The 20589-nt window shown below is 42.1% G+C and overlaps 2 protein-coding genes and 1 long non-coding RNA gene across 10 annotated transcripts in view; 2 read left to right on the top strand and 1 right to left on the bottom strand.

Annotated features, from left to right (window-relative positions):
• FaR (FMRFamide receptor) overlaps window positions 1-15860 on the top strand; it is a 117007-nt gene extending 101147 nt beyond the window's left edge. For 5 of the 8 annotated variants that reach the window (XM_021349466.3, XM_062672315.1, XM_062672313.1 and 2 more), the window contains 2 exons: window positions 5099-5134; window positions 13943-15860. In XM_021349466.3, coding sequence (XP_021205141.1) covers window positions 14028-15266 — 1239 coding nt within the window. In that variant the 5' untranslated portion in view covers window positions 5099-5134; window positions 13943-14027 and the 3' untranslated portion in view covers window positions 15267-15860. 8 annotated transcript variants of the gene reach the window in all.
• LOC110385657 (chymotrypsin-2) lies at window positions 5230-8252 on the bottom strand. The gene is made up of 4 exons (XM_021349677.3): window positions 7577-8252; window positions 7319-7493; window positions 6996-7175; window positions 5230-5509 (listed from the first exon to the last, which is right to left on the bottom strand). Exons 1-4 carry the CDS (start codon window positions 7915-7917, stop codon window positions 5276-5278), a joined length of 930 nt encoding a protein of 309 aa, XP_021205352.1. The 5' UTR covers window positions 7918-8252; the 3' UTR covers window positions 5230-5275.
• Window positions 15861-16519: 659 nt separating the features above from the next.
• LOC134200142 (uncharacterized) lies at window positions 16520-17874 on the top strand. Its single transcript, XR_009974925.1, has 2 exons — window positions 16520-16848; window positions 17145-17874. It is a non-coding gene; the product is annotated as an uncharacterized LOC134200142 (long non-coding RNA).
• The last annotated feature ends 2715 nt before the right edge of the window (window positions 17875-20589 follow it).

Raw genomic sequence — 20589 nt, 5'->3', positions numbered from 1 at the left:
CTGATGCTTGGAACAAATCATCAATTGGGACAAATCATCTACATATAACATGAATTAACATGAAATGTTAGCGGCATACTCATTTCGCTGAGATTAACTGAGACTAACATGATGGCTGATTATTCTTCCATTGAGATCTAGAGTCGTTCAATTGTTATTTTCATAGGACTGTATGTCGGATAAAAGTTACTTTGTTTTTAAATAGTAATTTACAAGGGATCTGTTAACAGCCTTGTGAATTAACCAAAAATATTTAGCAAAATATTTCCTGATAATAAATACGCAGCTGAACCGAACGGAGGTGAGGGCTCGTTGACATACCCGTACGAGCTAACAAATGTTCATTGCATTGCGAACTAGGAGCTAGCTAGGAACATACACTAATGTTGATAAAACTTGTAGCGCGTGACGTCAGCAGCGGGTACACATTACCTTCACAGAGCAGTGGCTTCGAAGAAGGCCGTTCTCTTCTGAAGAGTGTGCCGACTCATCAGCTAAGTGCGCAGACTGCACTCGTCACTAATTACCCCGGGCAGCGCGGGCACGTAGAGGGCGTCTCGCGCTCCCTCCCCTGTCTGTCCGTATTCAGTCCCGTATCAAAAGAATTCAATTAAAAATAATGTACTGAGATTACAATCCTTTTCCTTAGAGACCAAAAGATCAATAAAGATAGATAATTTTGACGCGTCGTTGAAACTTCAGTTTGGGACCAAATTGACAAATGGCGACTTTTTATTTCTGCTTTTAATAATCGATTAAATAACTATAATACTGCGGCTCTCTGCGAGACGTCATTGAAGAAAAACTAAACCATATTTTTTTGTTTAAAGTATCTCTAGAAATTGGTTAACTGATTACAGAAAACCTATTTTTAATGAAAAAATATCTTTAATTACAAATATTTTTGATGAAATGATCCATTATTTATCCTCGCACGTCGCCATGATTGGCTTTTCTGAAAATAATATTTTTTTTTTTTTTTTACTTTGTGTACGACACAGATGTCAGCTTTGTTATGATATTATTGATAACCTCCAAATCTAGGAAAATTAATCAAAGTCGCTGGACGTGGAGTGTCAGGTTTTTCCAAAAAGTCCAGTGAGCTCTCAGTAAATAACCACCATTTCATTACATTATTTATGTAAGAGACATTATTTCATTCTATCTTATCTCATTTTATTGAATTATATCATAATTGATAACAGTCTCAAAGAAATGAACTCCCACCTTACATCATTTTTCGTTCCATATTATTTTTCATATAACAGAAACATAAAATATCAGATTTGTATCGTGTGATGCCTTCGCCCTTACTTTTGGAAGAAAGACGTGTGGCACTCGGAGGCTGCCGCGGTAAAGCTATTGCATAGCATTTTTTATCAACTTATGCAATTATAAATCGACAATAATAATTTAATATTAAAGTAAGATCCGGCGAGAAACTCAGTGGGCTAACTTTCAATGAATCATTGAATTCAATGAATTCACTAGAGGGCGCTACATGGGATAGAGACACGCCTTTGGATGCTAGTTCTAGCTCTCATTCGCCCAGAATCAACGGTTTAGCTAGTTTATTTTTAATGCCACTCCAATCAGTGAATGAGTAGTAGGAGTAGTAATAAAATTCTTCAACTAAGCGATAGAAAATGGCACGCCTAACGCATTGTAATGTGATATAATTTTCTATTTTATAATTCCATTTGTCGCCGATAGATGCGCTTGACGCAAAAGCTGAATCGCGCTATCGTTACCCAGGAAATTAAATCACATATTTTTATAGTACATAAATCGGTGTTTAGACTTCTTACTTTAAACACTATACAAGCGCAACGTGTGAATGTGTTGAACGCGAGCTACATAGTAGGCGTAGTGAGGGTGGAAGGTTTTTTTCGTTACGGAATTTCATGATTACGCTCTCAAGCTGCGCTCAAGGCCCGCGATAAAATCTATGCAATAGCTTAAAAATGGAACTTCTACTACTGATAACCTCAAAACACTTTTCTAATTTCAGCTCGAAGCATGCGGGCAGTCTTGACTTGAACACTATTCAAACTGTGGTCTTCTTTACCAATTCGGCGTAAAAGAATCCGAACGTGTTTTCAGACATATTGAACTTAGTGAAACATGTAAATTTGTTAAATGAACGGGCGAGATTGATGGAAGGTCACCATGTCACTGGTTAACTTTTTTTGAGACAATTACTCCACTTTACGCCACTGATGATGCATCACCTTGAAAAGTGATAACTTTTTTCAATTCGTTATTAAAAAATAATCAGAGTGAATAGATAAATTACTTTCTTAAATTGATCTAATTTTCTAAAAAAAGCCCTGCTCTATGCGACCTGGCTACGGAACCTTCATAACAAATAACTGACTGACTGATATTCCAGGGAGCGTGTCTAATGGCGTCCTCATTACTCTCACATACCTCTGTTTCTTTATTAAACTTAATAAACGTGAAAGTCGTTATATTAAGTAATATTGAACAGCGGCCCTCGAGTGCCTCACACTCGTAGATGAAGAACACGCAACAAACAAAAGACTCGATCTACAATTCTGGAGCACCGTCAGCTATACGTGACGTCACAGTGTATCGCCCGCCTCGCACATTACTCTCTTAATATCAAAGGTACATCTAGGTACTCGTAGTTACACTCGCAGTCTGTGTGCAGAGGCGCCGGCGCACAGACGAGACTGCCGCCGTGCAATGTGAGCCGCTGCCAGGAGCACCATAGCGAGTCAACTCACGGACATATATTTTTTTTCGGGCAGCTGCTGAACCTCATACCAGATGCCCCCGTCTAGGCGGTACGCGGGATATGTGAGATTTGATGGTCTGCAGATATTGGGGGCAGACCGCGGGCCCAAGAATGTTTTAGAGCCCTATCCACCAATCGACTCCCCTTGCACTCTCACCCGATGTCCGATCTCCGCCCGGGTTAGAGCCCGGGCAGAGTAGAGGTCTCCCATGGACATCTCAACATTGCTTCGTTCATAAATTTAATAGTCCTTCGAGTAGAGACGGGTGGGCAGTTCACGGCAGGCCGGTTCCTCGGTACTGACCCGTGTGCTCCTGGTAGGCCATACTTCTACTTGAGCTACGGTGAGCTTCACTGTTCACAGACAACATCGTGGGAATTATTAAAAAGTGTGTTTGTAATACAAATCTATGGATTACTTCCGCCGGAAGTCCCGTTCGAATGGAAAGTTTCTGATTGTTCCGCCGACTTGCCTACTGAGCCGCGTGTTCCTCAGAGATGTACAAGGCTCAGGCTGCTGACTCGGTATCTGCTAGCTCACCAGCAATCACTTCTTTAGGCGGTCGCTCAACGAGCTGCGGGTGTTGTGCTGAGCTGGCACTGGACCGACGCCACGCACACACGCACACACGCACGCGCGATACTCTGTTGGTGGACACAATGGATTCTCTTCAAAGCCTCGCTGTCAGAAATGAACGAGCGCCAATAATATAGAGCAGACATCTGACTGCATTACACAGTAACACGTTACGTACACACTCGTATGTGTGTACTGAGTTCTGTTCAAAATTACAATTAACATTTTAGTACCTGCATCATCATATCGAGGAGTGTAAGGCTATTTCGTTTAAGCGACATTTATGCAACTTTACAGGAGATCCATTTGAAGTTTAAAATGTCTAAAAAACATCATAACAAAAAGCTTCTTTAGCTACTTAAATGGGATAAACTTAAGTGGTTACCGGAGCACGTGGACATCTATATACTACTACAATAATTGATAGTTGCAAGCTCGACTCGAATGCACGGGCGTCTTATCCACGCCACGCCGACTCAAACCGAATCGCTTAAACTAAATAACCTTTTATCCCTCGATATTATATTTTAGTACAATAATAAGCATTTAACAATTATGTAGCACCAGTTCTCCGAGAGGTGTCGTTGGCAGAGCACTAGCGGCTCAATGGAATCAATTCTAATTTAATTAACTATGAACAAAGCTTTCCCTCACTTTGAGCGTAACGATACTATTATTTTAAGTACATTATATAATTAAACACATTGTGTTCAGAGTCGCGGGAATGCGCAATCACGTGGCAACTGAGTATACCTTAATGTACCTATATTATATACATAACAATATTATTATACAAAGCACGCACCCGCTCTGTGATGGTTTTAAATATCACATTAACACAAGCACGTCCCAAGGTTTCACCTGTATTCGTGAGAATAATTATATTAAGAACGAACGCGAACTGGTCATATTGTTACGACCACAAAAAAAGATGCGTGGCTCTTCACAAAAGGCAAGATAATTGAGAATTCCCTAAACTATTATACTCGTAGTATAGGCTCATAGACAATGAGAAGAGTTACCGAGGATCGTAACAGCAGAGCGCACGCGAACCGACCTGGACATGAGCGGCCCCTGTATGTCGTGCGTCGACTCGCTAGGAGCTGGGCGGAGCTGTTAGGGCCCTAACTCACCGAGACGCCATGGCGACGTCACCGGCTACGTATCCAAACAATTCATATTACAATGTATGACAGCTAACTCACTAGGCGACGGCTTGGCGTCCATTCTCGATACGAGGGAGAACTGAACTGATAGATGGTCGCCACTGGCTACTCTATTTGGCAACTGAAGGTAGCCAGATGTAACCATGCCTACGTAGGGCCGGCGACGACGCCATGGCGTCCGTTGCCACTTCGCGCTCTCTGTCACGAATTGGCTGCACGCTTATTAAACTCGGCCCATACGCTACATCCGATGTGTGTATAAATAATAACGAGTACGATAGTACAGGCGAAAGCAGTCCATCCTACTGGTGGTGAGGGTGGTCCTCGCACAATAACATCCAAACAAACTGAAGTAAGGGCTGTCGTAGTCCTCACACTGCCGACATCGGTATCTTCGCTTGTGTTGGTTGACAGCCACCCCCTCCACAGCTGGTCACCACCACACCACTGGTCACAAGCCGCTGAACCAACGAGGCGTACATTCAGCGTACATTCTACTACGAGTTCCTAGTTGAGTTGAGGGGGTGAGGGAGCGTCGACCGCCTCTCTCGACCATATTCAGTCCAATAACCAAACCTATATGTATTGTTTCAGAGACCGATGTGGCTCCGACTCCGACGCCAATCAACAGTAAGTGTATCAGTTTAAAACATTTCATCACGGTCTTATTTAAATCAATCAGTATCTAATGGTAAGCCGTGTCGGATGCTATCTATAGATTCATACTTGCTCCTTATCGCACTTTTATTTATCAAACGTTCAAACAAAAGTTCACGACAACACTCCTAGTGTGAGCAGTGTGAGAGCGCTCAGCATGACGTGGTCGCGGAGACAGTGCAGCGAGGCGCGCGATATGACGCGCATGCGCAGCGCCGAGTCCGTGTCGTGTATGGTGTCGTTGATGAGGTCCGCGTACCGACGCAGCGCCGTGAACACGCTGGTCGCCCCCCGCGCCGCCCCGCCGCCGCCCCCGCACTCCACCGGACCCATCGACGTCACGCCGATCTGTACAGACCACTCTATGAAGGCGCGACCAAACAATGGTATTTACAATATAAATATACGGCCGGCTTGTCGAAACACCCCGTCTCGAATATTCGTATACTTTTCTGTATGATTGAAGAAGGTAGAAGAAGACCTGGAGGCCTTTCCAATTTCACCAGGACAGTAGGGCAAGCACGAGCTCAGCCAGGGGGTGGGATTTGCTAACAGCTACACCTCCAAACGAGACCGGACTACTCAAGAGCAGCTGCTTCGCATAAGAATCTACTACCGGATCGGAATCGCGACCCACTGAGGAGATCCGGCGAGAAACTCAGCAGGTTGATGTTTAGGTAGCACGTTGAACTCTTTGCCGAGTTCGACGAGTACGGTTACCGGGGTCCCTAAGCCTACTCCAAATGTTAGAGCTGAAGGCATCTAATGCAAGAGTTATTGGATTTGATGGATCCGTAAGGACGTGTCTAGGGCGTCAACGGTGAGTGGCTCCTATGTGAACAGGATTCGGGGAGTATTCAGCGTCGGCTACGATAAAGCGATTATCGTGACACATAGCCTTATCGAAGTAACGTTCCGACGCTGACATCATGTGTTTGCGGATCGATTCGAGGTTCAAGTTATCGTGTAGGCCGACGTTCTTCAGGAAAAATTGAACTCCGACAGCTGACCTGCAAAAGTGGGATTTTAGAGGTTTGGAGGCGGTCTAAGTGTGTGGAGGTCGCGTGAGCGAACACCTAATCCTAACCTAAACCAAATGACGGGCCTAATCCAAGTTTTGTGAAGTGTCACCTTGTTCCGAAGGGACATTTTACTCCGCTTATAGATCATAGGATAAAGTCTGTCGAGAATAACCGCGGCGTGGTCGCGGACTGATTTTATATGCGGACGGATTGGCATCGATGCATCGAGGTGACATCCCGGATACTTGACCTTCCTGGCCCAAGGTATTTTGGTATTGGTTAGAAGAGGGTGATCGGGGGTTTGTACCTAGTGCGGAAAGAAATACGGGTTGAGTTTCCCCTTTGAAAAAGCACCGGTATGTTTTTCGCTGGGTTGTTGTCTTTGCGCCACTTTCGGAACCACTGGCCGAGGGTTACGGCTGCGCTCTGGAGTTTACTCGCGATTAAGGACTTGTTTCTATTCGATTAGTAAACGGTCGTGTCTTTGGCGAATAGGGCTAAATTGTTCGGCGGCGACCGCGGGATGTCGTTAGTAAACAAACTAAAGAGACGGGGAGAAAGGACGGAGCCTTGAGGGACTCCGGCCGTGAGAGGTCGTGAGGAGGAGCGGGTTCCCTTGACTCGATATCGAAAAGAGATTCCTATTCTTTCAAGTAGTGTAATCTACCTACAACACATCGACCTAGGCGAGCATTCTCTGAAGGTTTGGCTATAAACATAATATGTTACTCGCAAATGAAGGAACGTTTGACGGACAAACAAGTTTACAGCATAAGTGCACAGCATACAGCACACAGCATAGAAGAATGTACCTGAACCCCTTTATAGTGGACCGGTCCTCCGGAATCCCCCGAGCAGACCCCGCGTAGATCCCTTGCGGCGCCGCACACGCAGTGGACCCACGAGCCACGAGCACACCTGGACATCACTAGCCGCACGCAAAACAACTCCTCACCCAGCACGGACCGCTCCGTGCGGCCGTACCCGAACACCTGCGACGCAAGCTCAGGCATAATTACTATTGCTTCTCTACCACTCGACCTATCATATATTAAGTACATTTTGTTGGTAAATTTACTGTGTACTCTACTTGACAGATATAAGTTGATCAAAGCGTTTGTTGTTATTACTATACTTGCACTTCTTCACCGGTAATCTCCTCTGGGTCGTACAGTTTCATGGCGACGAGCGGATCGCGGGAAGGCGCCGCCACCAGTAGCATGTCGGAGCGCGTGCGCACTAGACCCACGTCGTGGTGCAGCACCGTCACGTCCACGCCGTGACCCTCGTCCTCCTGCACCACCTTGTAACTGTCGCACATACAAACAAACACTCATGAGTTGTGATGCATTGTGTCGTCGCAGTGTGCACACTTCAGTCGTGATGCACTAACCCTGGATGCATGTACAGATAGTGAACGGGCGCGACATCTCCGTCGGTGGTCGGGTGTCTTCGCGTGTTGTACTTGACGTAAGAGAGGCGCGGCGAGACGCAGTGAGCGGCAGTGAGCACCCAGCGTAGCGCCAGCACGGCCCCGGAGCATCGCGCCACCCAGAACCTGTCTAGTAAAGCACACGCAGTGCCACCCTCCCCGACCCCCGCGACTGCACCTCCGAACACACGCCGCGACCCCTCTACCCCTACCCCGATGTCGCGGTAGAATGCGTAACGACTGGTGTTCGCGGAGTACGCCGGCACCAACACCTGAGCCGCCAACAACAACTGCACGAGCATTGTTCACTTCGATCTGACCACGATCTCTATCTATCTATCTCTTAGGTTTATGGCGTGACCACGATCTCACCGACGTCTTGAGAACTCGCTCTCAGAGCGTGCGTCAAACTGACACTTTATGTGACAGTCATCGATAGTAGAAGATTAACAACCTCTATAGAATATCAAAGTTCAATATCAAATCAAATTCATTATCAAATTCCACTCAAAGATACACGGAAAATCAAAGAATTATATGTACATTCCTTGTTCTTGCCTACGTGCACCCGGCGCAGCATTTCCTCATATTATGCTGCATAGAGATATGGCATGAGTGTTACAACCTGTTAGTGTTACAACTAATGCCTAGTCATTTGAGTGCGCGATAGTAAAATGTTAATTAGGTACCCAAAAAAAAAAACATTCTGTTCGAAAATATTTATGTTTTAACACAATAATTACCTAATGCTTAATAACGTAAAATATATGACGAATGTTCTGTAACGAGAATACTCCAGGTATTCTTAAGTCCTCGCAATTATTTAATTGATAAGTCACTTCGTCATCAGAGTCATTACTTTCACTTTCAGTGTCACTGACTAATTTAATGATGAGAGGCTCATCTATATGTATGCATCCCTACTTCTGTCCTCGTTTTCAATATTTTTATGTGATTGCAATGCTTTTGCCATTCATACACTGTTGTCTTATTGAAGACTTCTGAAATCACAATAGGCATGTCAGAATTATATTTATCGGTATTCTATTAGCTAGGGTTCGTTGCATCTAGCTCCAATCGTTTCGACTGCACTCAAGTCGCAGTGGTGTGACGTACCCGTAACTGTATCCCTTGTCATCCACCAGTACGTCTACAGTTCGTCTACAACTTGTCATCGTACATTGGTTCTGGTTGTGTCGTATGGCTCTTTAAGCTATTCGTTGTATCCTGTATATTTTCCATCAGCCGCTTCTGCATCTTAACCTTTTAATAATTTCCATTAGGGGTTGTGTTTGATGGGAGAGATGTGCTCCGCACTAAATGCTTCACTTTCCCCCCTTTGCCTTTTCATGAGTTTTGTCTCATGCGAGGTTTGGACGTTGGTTGTTGAGAGACAGGAGGTTTTAGTCGGTTCGACTCCGACATGCCCCGCCCTCCATCCCCAGTGAAGGGCTGAAGTCCGGCGATTTCGATCTGACAAAAAAAAAAAAAAAAAGAAAAAAAAAGAAAAAAAAAAAAAAAAAAGGGATTGTGTTTGTGCAAATATTATGATATGGGGCGCTTTGCAGTATATTAATTGTTGGCTGACGTTTACAGACAGAAGGCAGAAGTATATCGGTCACCCATTTTCTACAATCTGCTGTGATCGCCTTGCACAAAGTGGGTACGGAGCCGTCGGTCATATTCCAGACACTTCAAAAGCTTGGCATCAACCATATATTCGTATGTCGTCGTATGTTGATAGTAACAGATACAACAACACTTCGTCTGTCCAAGACCAGAAAAGTTCGGCGCGGCCGCGTGCTGTTAGAACTATTATACAAAGGCTGTTAATGCTGTTAAGGCCAGAATATACAGTTGACCCTATTAACTAAGCAGGGGTACTAAGCCAAAGTAAGCAGATCAATAATTGTTCATGAGGGAGGACAAGCAGGGTTTGTGTAGAATACTTTGTTAATGCTCCAATCCAATACAAAAAGTGGGTTTACCACGACGACATGAACCACAAGATTATTTTTTATTTATTTTTTCTGAGATGGGTGGACGAGCTCACAGCCCACCTGGTGTTAAGTGGTTGCTGGAGACATAGACCTATACAACGTTAACCCATCTTGAGATATAAGTTCTAAGGTCTCAGAAAGTTATAACGGCTGCCCCACCCTTCAAACAGAAACGCATTACTGCTTCACGATAAAAATAGGCAGTGTGCTGGTACTTGTCCGTGCGGACTCACAATATTTCCTATCACCAGTAACTACGCAAATTATAATTATGCGGGTTTGATTTTTATTACACGATGTTAATTCCTTCACCGTGGAAGTCAGCCTCACTACTAAGTATGTACAAATAAGGCTAAGTTCATATAACCGCGCGGTACAAGATCAGTCAAAGCAGTGTTTATTGTTCACATAACCACACGGCACCGCGCGGTGCGCTGCGGCCCGTGCGCCGCATCTTGTAGCGCGCGTTCATGTTTTATAAACATGTATCGACCCATTCAGTTTTCAACGCAATCATATAAACAATCAAAAGATGCAACTGACTTTCTAAAGTAGTTAAAAAAAGATGTGTGGTGTCGTGGGACACCGGATTGGAACGAAGTTCCTTATTATAAAAATATTAATTTTAAGTTGTATTCGAGGTATAAAGAAAATAATTATTCGGGTATACATTTTTTAATTGATAAAAAGAAAAGATATTCCAAAACAAATGAGTATACACTAAAATAATAATCATCGAAATCGCTTGACGTGATATTGAGTTATTTATCTATTTGTCGCGCACGTACTTAATGCAATTTTAAGGCTTACATGGTTTTCTGATGGATACCATAATCAGAACTGGACTAAATTGAAATGATACGAGACGGAAAGCGTCAGCTTTCTAATACAAAAGAATCATCAAAATCGATTCACCTAGTCAAGTCGTCGTGGCCTAAAGGATAAGACGTCCGGTGCATTCGTATGTAGCGATGCACCGGTGTTCGAATCCCGCAGGCGGGTACCAATTTTTCTTATGAAATACGTACTCAACAAATGTTCACAATTGACTTCCACGGTGAAGGAATAACATAGTGCAATAAAAATCAAACACGCAAAATTATAATTTGCGTAATTACTGGTGGTAGGACCTCTTGTGAGTCCGGACGGGTAGGTACCACCGCCCCGCCTATTTCTGCCGTGAAGCAGTAATGCGTTTCGGTTTGAAGGGTGGGGCAGCCGTTGTGACTATACTGAGACCTTAGAACTATATCTCAAGGTGTGTGGCGCTTACTTCGATAAGGCTATGCGTCATTATAATCGCCTTATCGTAGCCGCCGCTGACTACTCCCCGAATCCTGATCATGCAGGAGCCAGTCACCGTCGACGCCCTAGACACGTTCTTACGGATCCATCAGATCCAATAACCTTTGCACTAGACGCCTTCAGCTCTAGGAGCAGGCTTAGGGACCTCGGTAACCGTACTCGTCGAACTCGACAAAGAGTTCGCCGTGCAACCTAACCCATGAATCAGCTCGCTGAGTTACTCGCCGGATCTTCTCAGCGGGTCGCGATTCCGATCCGGTAGTAGATTCATTCGCGAAGCAGCTACTCTTGAGTTGTTAGGTCTCCTTCGGAGGCGCTCGGGTAGCTGTTAGCAAATCCCACCCGTCCTGGCTGAGCCTTTGCTCGCCCACCTGTCCTGGTGAAACTGGAAAGGCCTCCGGGCCACCAGTAAACCTTCAATCATAAAAAAAAAAAAAAGGTGTGTGGCGCATTTACGTTGTAGATGTCTATGGGCTCCAGTAACCACTTAACACCAGGTGGGCTGTGAGCTCGTCCACACATCTAAGCAATAAAAAAAAAAAAGTTATGAGGTAACAAACATAAAATCTTACGTTACGGCCGTTTTTTCCCGGTTAGGGTTCCCCTCCGCATCGTCCCATAAGGAACTTTGTTCAAAAAAAAAGCTTTTTGTAGTCTCAGGTCGGAATATAAAGTTACAAAAAAAGAAAGTCTTTCACTTAAAAGAGGATGCACCCAGTATCGTCTTTGTCTTCTTCTCCGACGTCTCAGTTTTCGGTATAAAATCCATAAGCAAATTGCCTCTTTCACGTCCATTCTCCAATTTCGATGCCAGATTGTCGCGCGTAGTACATAATCTGTCATGCATTTTCACTAAGAGAGGTTCTTTTATTTAATGATTGAATAATTTGGAACCCAAATCTTTGATTAACTTTTGAAATATTTCAACGATTGCGTCTGAAATATTCTATCTAACTAATGACGTATAAAATAATACGGATTGATCGGTGATGTTACGACAAATACCCGAGGTGGCCGTGTTCAATCCAACTGGTGCACACGCATTACAAACTCTAACTATAGGTAGGCTCTTGCTAGCTCTTACATGTATCATTTCCATTTAATTATCATTTGCCTGTTGATTTTCTGATCAATAATCTATTACCTAGTCTTGCCATAAATACTGAGACAAAGGAAAAAAAATTCTATTCCTAATAACATTTATTACTTTTACAGTGTGTTAGTTTAAACTAACACACTGTAAAAGTAATGTATGTATTAATACATAAATATAAAACAATTTAAAGTATAAAAAGCTTATTCGAAGTGGTCTCCATTGGCTGCAATACAGTCCTTTAAACGTTGAGACCAGTTATCAATAGAAGCACACACTCTTTCCATGGGAAAAATTTTCACTGCCAATCGTACGGATTCTTTTAGGGACTCCAAATTATCATGGCGTTCAGAGGAAGCCGTACTCTCTAAAACTGACCATAAATCATAATTCAGCGGATTAAGATCGGGACTAGACGACGGCCAGTCTTCAGCTCTGATGAAGTCCGCAACGTTCGTTTCCAACCAAGACTGCGTAGACCGAGCTTTATGACCTGGCGCTGAGTCTTGCTGGAAGGACCATTCTTGATTATTGAACATGGTGTTGTTAAGGGGCTTCACTACCTTCTCAAGAATGGTATCTTGATACACTTGTGCCGATGTTTTGATACCTTTTTCACAAAAGTATAGCTCAGTCACTCCTTCATAGCTAATACCCCACCAAACCATCACTGAAGTCGGATAGTGCCCACGTTGCACTCTGTCGACTAATTGGGAAGCTTCCTTAGAGCTTTGAGCATAAATACGGTCATTTTGTTTGTTAAAATGTTGCTCAATTATAAAAAATTTCTCATCCGTAAACAAAAATTTTCTATGACCTCCCTTTGCGTACCGCTTCAGTAGTTGTTTCGATTTTACCACCCTATTCTCTTTTAAATTATCAGTTAAGAAATGACAGTACATCTCTTATAGGCTGCAAGTCAGGATTTCTTCGAATTCTTTCCCTTACTGCTTTGACCACCTTTTTCGTACGAACACTACGTGGACGGCCAGATCTTTTTCTATCACAAACAGAGGAGGTCTCATTGCACCTATTAATAGCCCGGTACACAAACATTTTACTAATACCAAGCGTATGGAGAGTTTTAAAAATTCGTTTGGCTCAATACCTACTTTGTGTAATGCAATCACAGCAATTCGGTTCTCTTTATCACCCCACTCCATTTTAATATCGCAAAATATTGTACAATGTATTGGCGCCAAAATGAGAAAACTCAATGAGAAATCAATAAAAATGACAGATTCCAAATTCAAATGTAAATTTTTGTTTATTTTTAATTGTAACAGTATTTATGGCCAGATGAAGTATATGTATTCTAATTTATAGATAGGACATGTAACTAAATATATAATAGAAAGTATTCAAAATGGCGGTAATAGTGCACCGACAATAATAAATTCAAGATTTTATAGTAAAAGTCGTTTTATTTACAGTTGTATTCCATTATTTTAAGTTTAAAAAAATTTATGAAACATGACGTCGCAATAATAAAACGAAATGGTCGCCTCGCGGCTATATCGTGTTATTTATTAGGAAAATAATATGTACCCGTGCTACATTTCAGTCATCGTCCACTTTAGTTGCATTTTCTACTGGTGGTAGGACCTTCTGTGAGTCCGCGCGGGTGGGTACCACCACCCTGCCTGTTTCTGCCGTGAAGTAGTAATGCGTTTCGGTTTGAAGGGTGGGGCAGCCGTTGTAACTATACTTGAGACCTTAGAACTTATATCTCAAGGTGGGTGGCGCATTTACGTTGTGGACATCTATGGGCTCCAGTAACCACTTAACACAGGGTGGGCTGTGAGCTCGTCCAACCCTCTAAGCTATAAAAAAAAAAAAAAAAATTCGACTATAAAATCAGCGAAAAACCGTCGAAATCGTTGAAGTCAATCAATTATTTTGTTAAGCAATGTTTGTATATGTTTTCAGATCGGAGGCAGCAGTGAGCGCGCGGTGGCCGCTCGTGGAGTAGGCGGACGATGATGGCGCGGCGGGAGAGCGCGCGGCCCGCGGCATGAACGGCACCGAGGGGGAGGGGTGCGACTCCGACGTGGGCGTGCAGCCCGCCGACAAGCTGTTCCGCTTCGTGGTGCACGGCGTGCTGCTCAACGCGATCGGCGCTGCCGGCCTACTCGGCAACGCGCTGTCCGTCGTCGTGCTCTCGCGGCCACAGATGCGCTCCTCCATCAACTGTCTGCTGGTGGGGCTCGCCGCCTGCGACACCGTGCTCATCCTCACCTCCGTGCTGCTCTTTGGCCTCACCGCCGTTTACCCGTACACGGGCCGCCTGCGCTACTACTACTACCACGTCTGCCCCCACATCACGCCCTACGCCTACCCCATAGCCAACGCGGCGCAAACCATGTCCGTCTATCTAACGCTGATCGTGACGGTCGAGCGGTGGGTCGCCGTCTGCCATCCGTTCCGCGCCAAGTCGCTGTGCACGTCTTCGCGGGCCCGCTGGTACGTGCTGGGCACGGCCGCCTTCGCGCTCGCCTACAACGCTCCCAAGTTCCTCGAGGCGGAGGTGGTGACGCGCAGCGTGGACGGCGAGCCAGTGTACTGCGTGACGGCTGACCTGCACTTCCGCACCGAGACCTACATCGTGGTGTACATCCACTCCCTGTACATGATCGTGATGTACATCGTGCCGTTCTCTGCGCTGGCGGCGCTGAACGCGTGCATCGTGCGGCAGGTGCGGCGGGCGCAGGCCGAGCGGGCGCGCCTGTCGCGGGTGCAGCGCCGCGAGCTGGGCCTCGCCACCATGCTGCTCGTGGTCGTGCTCGTATTCTTCCTGTGCAACCTGCTGCCGCTCGTCACCAACTCGTTCGAAGTCTTCCTCGGGGACCAGCTAGAAAACTTAGATCCTCTCGTAAAGACGAGCAATCTTCTGGTGACAATCAACAGTAGCGTAAACTTTGTGATTTATGTGATATTTGGGGAGAAATTCAAGCGCGTGTTCCTGAAGATGTTCTGCGCGGGCGGATGGCGGCGGCGGACGCGCGACTCGCCGGAGCAGACGCGCGACGACTCGTTCGCGTCTTGCGGCGAGCGCGTGTCGCTGCGTCTAGTGCGGAACGGCACGCTGCGTCGCTCGGAGCTGCGCGCGCCCCCCCGGGGCCGCAGCCGCCGCGCCCCCTCCCCCTCCGTGTACTACCCCACCCCCCTCACTGACGTCACCAGCGCGCTCTCCGTCTCTGAGCCGCCGCCTGCCGCCATGCGATGGAACGGACACACGCGGTCGCACTTCTAACTGCATCACATACATTAATAGAATACAGAACAAACTTACAAATGCCACCATCAAATACCATAGTGGTGGTGGTGCGATGTGTTAAAGAACAATATAATATTATGATTAGTGATAAGTGTATTGAAATAATTTCCCAAGTGTACTACATTCGATGTTGTCGATTGGAATCGTTTGAGTGCGGAACAATGACGTCACAATGAACAATGCGTGAGTGGCCGGACACATGACACACAGTGGCGTACAGTGGCGTACAGTGGCGTACAGTGGCGTACAGTGGCGTACAGTGGCGTACCTTACGCACGGCCTATAGTGGTGTGATGTTGAATCGCGTACAACGCTTTATATGGATCAAATGCAATTGTTTATTGTAAACTATTATCTGTGTAACTCTCTGTAAATACCCTTTAAGTATTTTGTTCATTTTATGATTGTTATGTAGGTGTATAGATTATTATCAGCGGACATAAATAAACGAACAATACAATGATATGTATACATACATTCTCAATATGTATAGACGGGTTGTCTTGACATACTCGTATGAGATAGGCGGCAGACAACGCGTTGTAACTTTCAAATAAATATCTCGTCAGATGGTTGTGTTTTATTTCATTTTAGCACCTTAATAGCATTTAGGTATATACAGGTGCACGTGGGGAGGAGCATGTCGCTAGTTGCTTACGAATGAAACAGTTTTCAGACAGATTTTTAAGAGATTAATCTTTATGTTTTTAAGCTATTGCATAGCTTTTATCGTGGGCTGTGAGCGCGGCGACCGAATCTAGAAATTCCGTAACGAAAATAAAACCTAACACCCCCACTCCGCCTCTATGTAGCTTGTGTTCAACACATTCAAACGATGCGATTGTGTAGTGATTGTGAATAAGCGCGCGGCGTGACGTCGCAATGCTCTGTTTTTTTTTTTTTTTTTTTTAATGCTGATTAAGCTCATGGCCATTCTAGTGCATAGTGGTAATGGGCGCCAACAGACGTAAGAGCTGCTACCCACCCTGAAACATGCGGTCTGAGTCTCAGCTTTTAGGGTACGGCTGCCCCATCCTTGAAACCGAAGCTCATTACTATTCCTAGGCAGAAATAGGGAAACAGACACACATGCACAATGTGAGTTCGCATGAGCTGCCTCACATGCTATTTATTTTATTTGTTGAAATCTCATTGCGATCGGAGTAGATGGTATACTTGTGTCAAGTGATGGGTACTATTCCTTGTTTAAGCCCAAAGGAATAACTAGACATCGTCTAAATCCGACACCAACTTTTAGATATCCTAGAATCTTGCCGAGCTATAATTAACCTATAATTTCGCTCTAAGCATCGCATTCAAATAAATTTATTAACGATAACGATAACCCTTCGATCAACAATAGTAACTAGATACACGGTCGGTGCAGAAAATCCGTCTCGTCAAATAACAGCTCACTTGAAATGTGAGCTGTTATTTTGTTTAGTTCACTTCAAACACAGCCAATGTCAACCCATCTCACAATGCCGCAGTGTGTATTCAAAAGTTGCAAAAATAATGCCCGAAAAAGCAATTTAACGGCTGAAGTATCTTACTTTCGGTAAGTACATGAAGTATAAACTATACTTTAGGCTTTAAACTAATAAATAATATTAAATTTTGAACAAAATTACCGATTTTTAGCCACCGCTACAAATGTTGGCCAAGGCTCGGCCAACTCATGGACAAACTTTTGCTTAACAGAACAGTAAATGCATGGAGTAGATTTGTGTTGTAATAATTTTTTTAAATTTGTTAACAGTACTTCAAAATTAGTTGGTTAAAATTGTTTAATGCTGCTTTTGTGTCTGTTTGTTGGACTCTCATTAGATACTTAGCTTTCCATTTTCATTTTAGCTTTCCTAGCAATCACGTGTGCAGAATGGATCTCGATTGTCGCCAGAGAAACAAGAGATGACTTTTATAAGCCAGCTAAGATCTCCGCTTATTGACACTGGACATCTTTGCCTTCCGTGCTCACGGCTACTGAAACGTGGCCGAAACTTTGTTATAAAAATACCGCGCTTGAAACCGTTTAAACGTTGTTTTATTATGTGCACTTGTCGCGAAAACTTAAAAATAAATATTACACAAAAACGTAACGCTAATAAAATAATAAGTAATGTATAGATACTAACAAACATACATTTCCAAAACATAAAAAGTAAACAACTAAACTTTTACTTTAATTCATTAATAAATTATTTTGGTGTTCAGCGCGACTCCCTTACTTCCTGTAGTAAATAGAAATCGGCATTTCAAGAAGCAAAAATAAATAAAGCAAAACGATGTTAGTTCTCAGAGCAATTAAGGGAAAAGTTACTTTATTTATTGTATTTTAAGATTGATTTAACATTAAAAGTTGTTTAAAATATGTCTTTTTATTGGTAAGTGACAGGAGTAATTTATTGCTTTGCTCCTTTTATGTGACGAATGATCGTAAGTATTAGATAATGTTTTGGAAATTTGTGACTTTATTACTAGGTGCCATAGCTGTAACTAGTTTGAACGTAAAAGTGTTTCAAAACTTTTTTCTCCGTTTGTTAGTAAACGAATGTAGCTATATAAGTATACATTCACGCGGACAGTTTTTGCTTTATTTTTGTACGTATCCCTTTATCTAGTTACTATTGTTGATCGAAGCGATAACCACATTCATACAAAATTTAACGGGTTTCTGAGGTATCATTGAATCACAAATATAACAAAGTATATGTCGGCATTAAGCCAGGATTCACACACATAAGTTCTTTTACAATGAAAATACAATACGCGTGGTACATTGGTTTAGTGTTAATAATCTGTTATTAAATAACAAAAAAACAAAATGTATAAAATTTACCACACCTAATGTTAGACAAGTAGACACTAATATCATTGTAAGTGGAGAGACACTGGAGCTTGTTGATTCGACAGTTTTTCTTGGTATAACAGTTGATTCCAGGCTGCAGTGGGGTCCTCACATATGCAAGTTAGCGAATAGACTTAGTTCTGCAGCGTTTCGGGTAAAAAAAAATACGAACGTATACTGATGAAGATACGGCACGTCTAGTTTATTTCAGTTATTTTCATAGTGTTATGTCCTATGGCATTTTGCTATGGGGCAATGCTGCCGATGTCGAAACGATTTTCATCCTGCAGAAGAGGGCTATTCGTGCTATTTATAATATGCACCCGAGGGAATCCTTGAGGGACAAGTTTAAGGAAGTCAAAATTCTAACTTTAGCGTCCCAATACATTTTTGAAAATTTATTGTACGTGCGTAAAAACATTGTAGAATTCCCCAGAGTCTGCGATTTGCATAATGTGAACACTAGGAACAAACATAGGCTTGCGTTGCCGGCGGCTCGAATTAAGAAAATAAGCAACTCTTTCAGGGGGCTGGGTGTACAACTTTTCAACAAGATCCCACAAAACGTTCAACTACTACCTGTTCATAGATTTAAGAAAACTGTCAAGGAACGTTTGTGCAACAAGGCATATTATAAAGTTAAGGATTTTTTACTAGATGGCATTACGTGGGAATGAGGCGTTCGCTCCTGGCCTTTTCATTTTTCATTTTTCATTATTATTATTATTTATTTGAATTGTATTTTTTTGACTTGTTTTTTTGTATACTGTAAATATGTTTTCTTGTTTAAAAAAAAAAGAAAATAGTTGAGAAAATACAAAAAAAAAAAAAAAGCCCGCTGAGATTGTTTCGCCGGTTCTTCTCAGGACTGTGGCTTTTTTTGGAACCGGTGGTAGAGTTAACATTTTCTTTTACATTTTGACATTCAACAAGTGTGTTTTTGATGACATCCAAGTTGAAATAAATGATTTTGAATTTGAATTTGAATACAATTCTATAAAACTTTAACATTACTTGTTTACAACAAAAAGCCACGCCATTCAGTGGTTTTTACACAATTAGCCATTTTGTGTTGGTTATAGCAACTACAACTTCTTTTATACAAACAAATGTAATTACTGCGAAACAATTCACAAAACATAGCTTAATATTCAAAATACATATTTTAGTGAATTTACATGACTCACATTTAATTTATTTTACATGAATTACTTTTAAGTAATATTAACTAACATTGTTATTATCCAGCCTAATAATAGATGGCGCTAACAACATCATTGCATAACAATTACAATACTTAATTAAATTATTAGTACTGTTAATTATAATATAAATTATTATTAATATTTATGCTTTATTCATATTTAATCATTTATACAGTCATTTGTGTTATATAATAATATAAACATTAAACATATTCTGAACATTTTCACATCAAAACAGTGTCTGCTAATTATTAAATATGGTAGAATAACAGTTTTGTTGCTAATAATAAATAAATATTAACATAGAATAAGCTAAACTATATATTATTATGTTAATTATTGCCAACAGTGGCGTTTGCGCCCATATATACAAATACAAAACATACAAAATCACCATCATCTTGTTTTTTTTTTAGGTTAGGTTTAGGTTAGGTTAGGTTAGGTTTTTTTTTTTTTTTTTTTTTTTTTTTTTTTTTTTTTTTTTTTTTTTTTTTTTTTTTTTTTTTCTGCTTTTCCCCGATCATGAGAACACCGTGTCCTTATTTATCTATGTACTCATTCATTCAAGTTCTCACATGTATTCCTCTCGCACTTTCAAGCCGCATACATAATCTTTCTTATATCCTTCCACATTCATTCTTTGCCGGGTGGGACTCCCGCTTCTCTATGCTACGATATTTTTATTCTTTTATTATAGGAAAATAAAGTTTGTACAGTTTTATTTTTGTTTCTAGTTTGTTTTTGTTTATTTATACTTTACATATTATATTGGTTTTCCTTACAAGTACTGCGTACTTGTTCTTATTTTAATTACAATTTTCTTTACTTATTTAACTATTATACTTATCTTTTATTACACTTATTATATTTCTAACATTCTAACATTACTTTTTTCTTAGTTCTTAGCTTATATCTATAAAACTTACATTACTATATACTCTTAATTAGCATCTAATTGCTACATTCTTCCGTTCGGTATTAGTTAATTATATCCTAACTTCATTATTCTTACAACAGGAAGTTTATTTCGTTATTATGTTTGCTATTATTATGCCTTTAGCAGGTTTGGTGAGATTTCTGTAGTGTTGTGACGTTTGTGCTTTCTTTCTATATTTTTTAAAAACTCATTTGCCTAGGCAATAACATATATATACTAAATTTATATATATTTATTGACTATTTTCTTTAGACAATTTTCATTTTATTTCGCATTTTTTGTTCCTGTAAGTGTTCTTGTGCTGATATC

This window comes from Bombyx mori, chromosome 15 (assembly GCF_030269925.1).
Source record: "Bombyx mori chromosome 15, ASM3026992v2".
NCBI classification, from domain to species: domain Eukaryota; kingdom Metazoa; phylum Arthropoda; class Insecta; order Lepidoptera; family Bombycidae; genus Bombyx; species Bombyx mori.
The sequence above is the reverse complement of the archived record's forward strand: the minus strand, read 5'-3'. Positions and strand labels throughout refer to the sequence as shown.

Bases quoted from the DNA above. Each gene is read 5' to 3' on its own strand.
- LOC110385657 (XM_021349677.3), bottom strand. From the start codon at position 7,917: ATGCTCGTGCAGTTGTTGTTGGCGGCTCAGGTGTTGGTGCCGGCGTAC. The intron at 7,494-7,576 runs GTTAGTGCATCA...TATGTGCGACAG, and splicing joins TATCTGTACATGCATCCAGG to TTACAAGGTGGTGCAGGAGG. The intron at 7,176-7,318 runs GTATAGTAATAA...CTTGCGTCGCAG, and splicing joins TTACCGGTGAAGAAGTGCAA to GTGTTCGGGTACGGCCGCAC.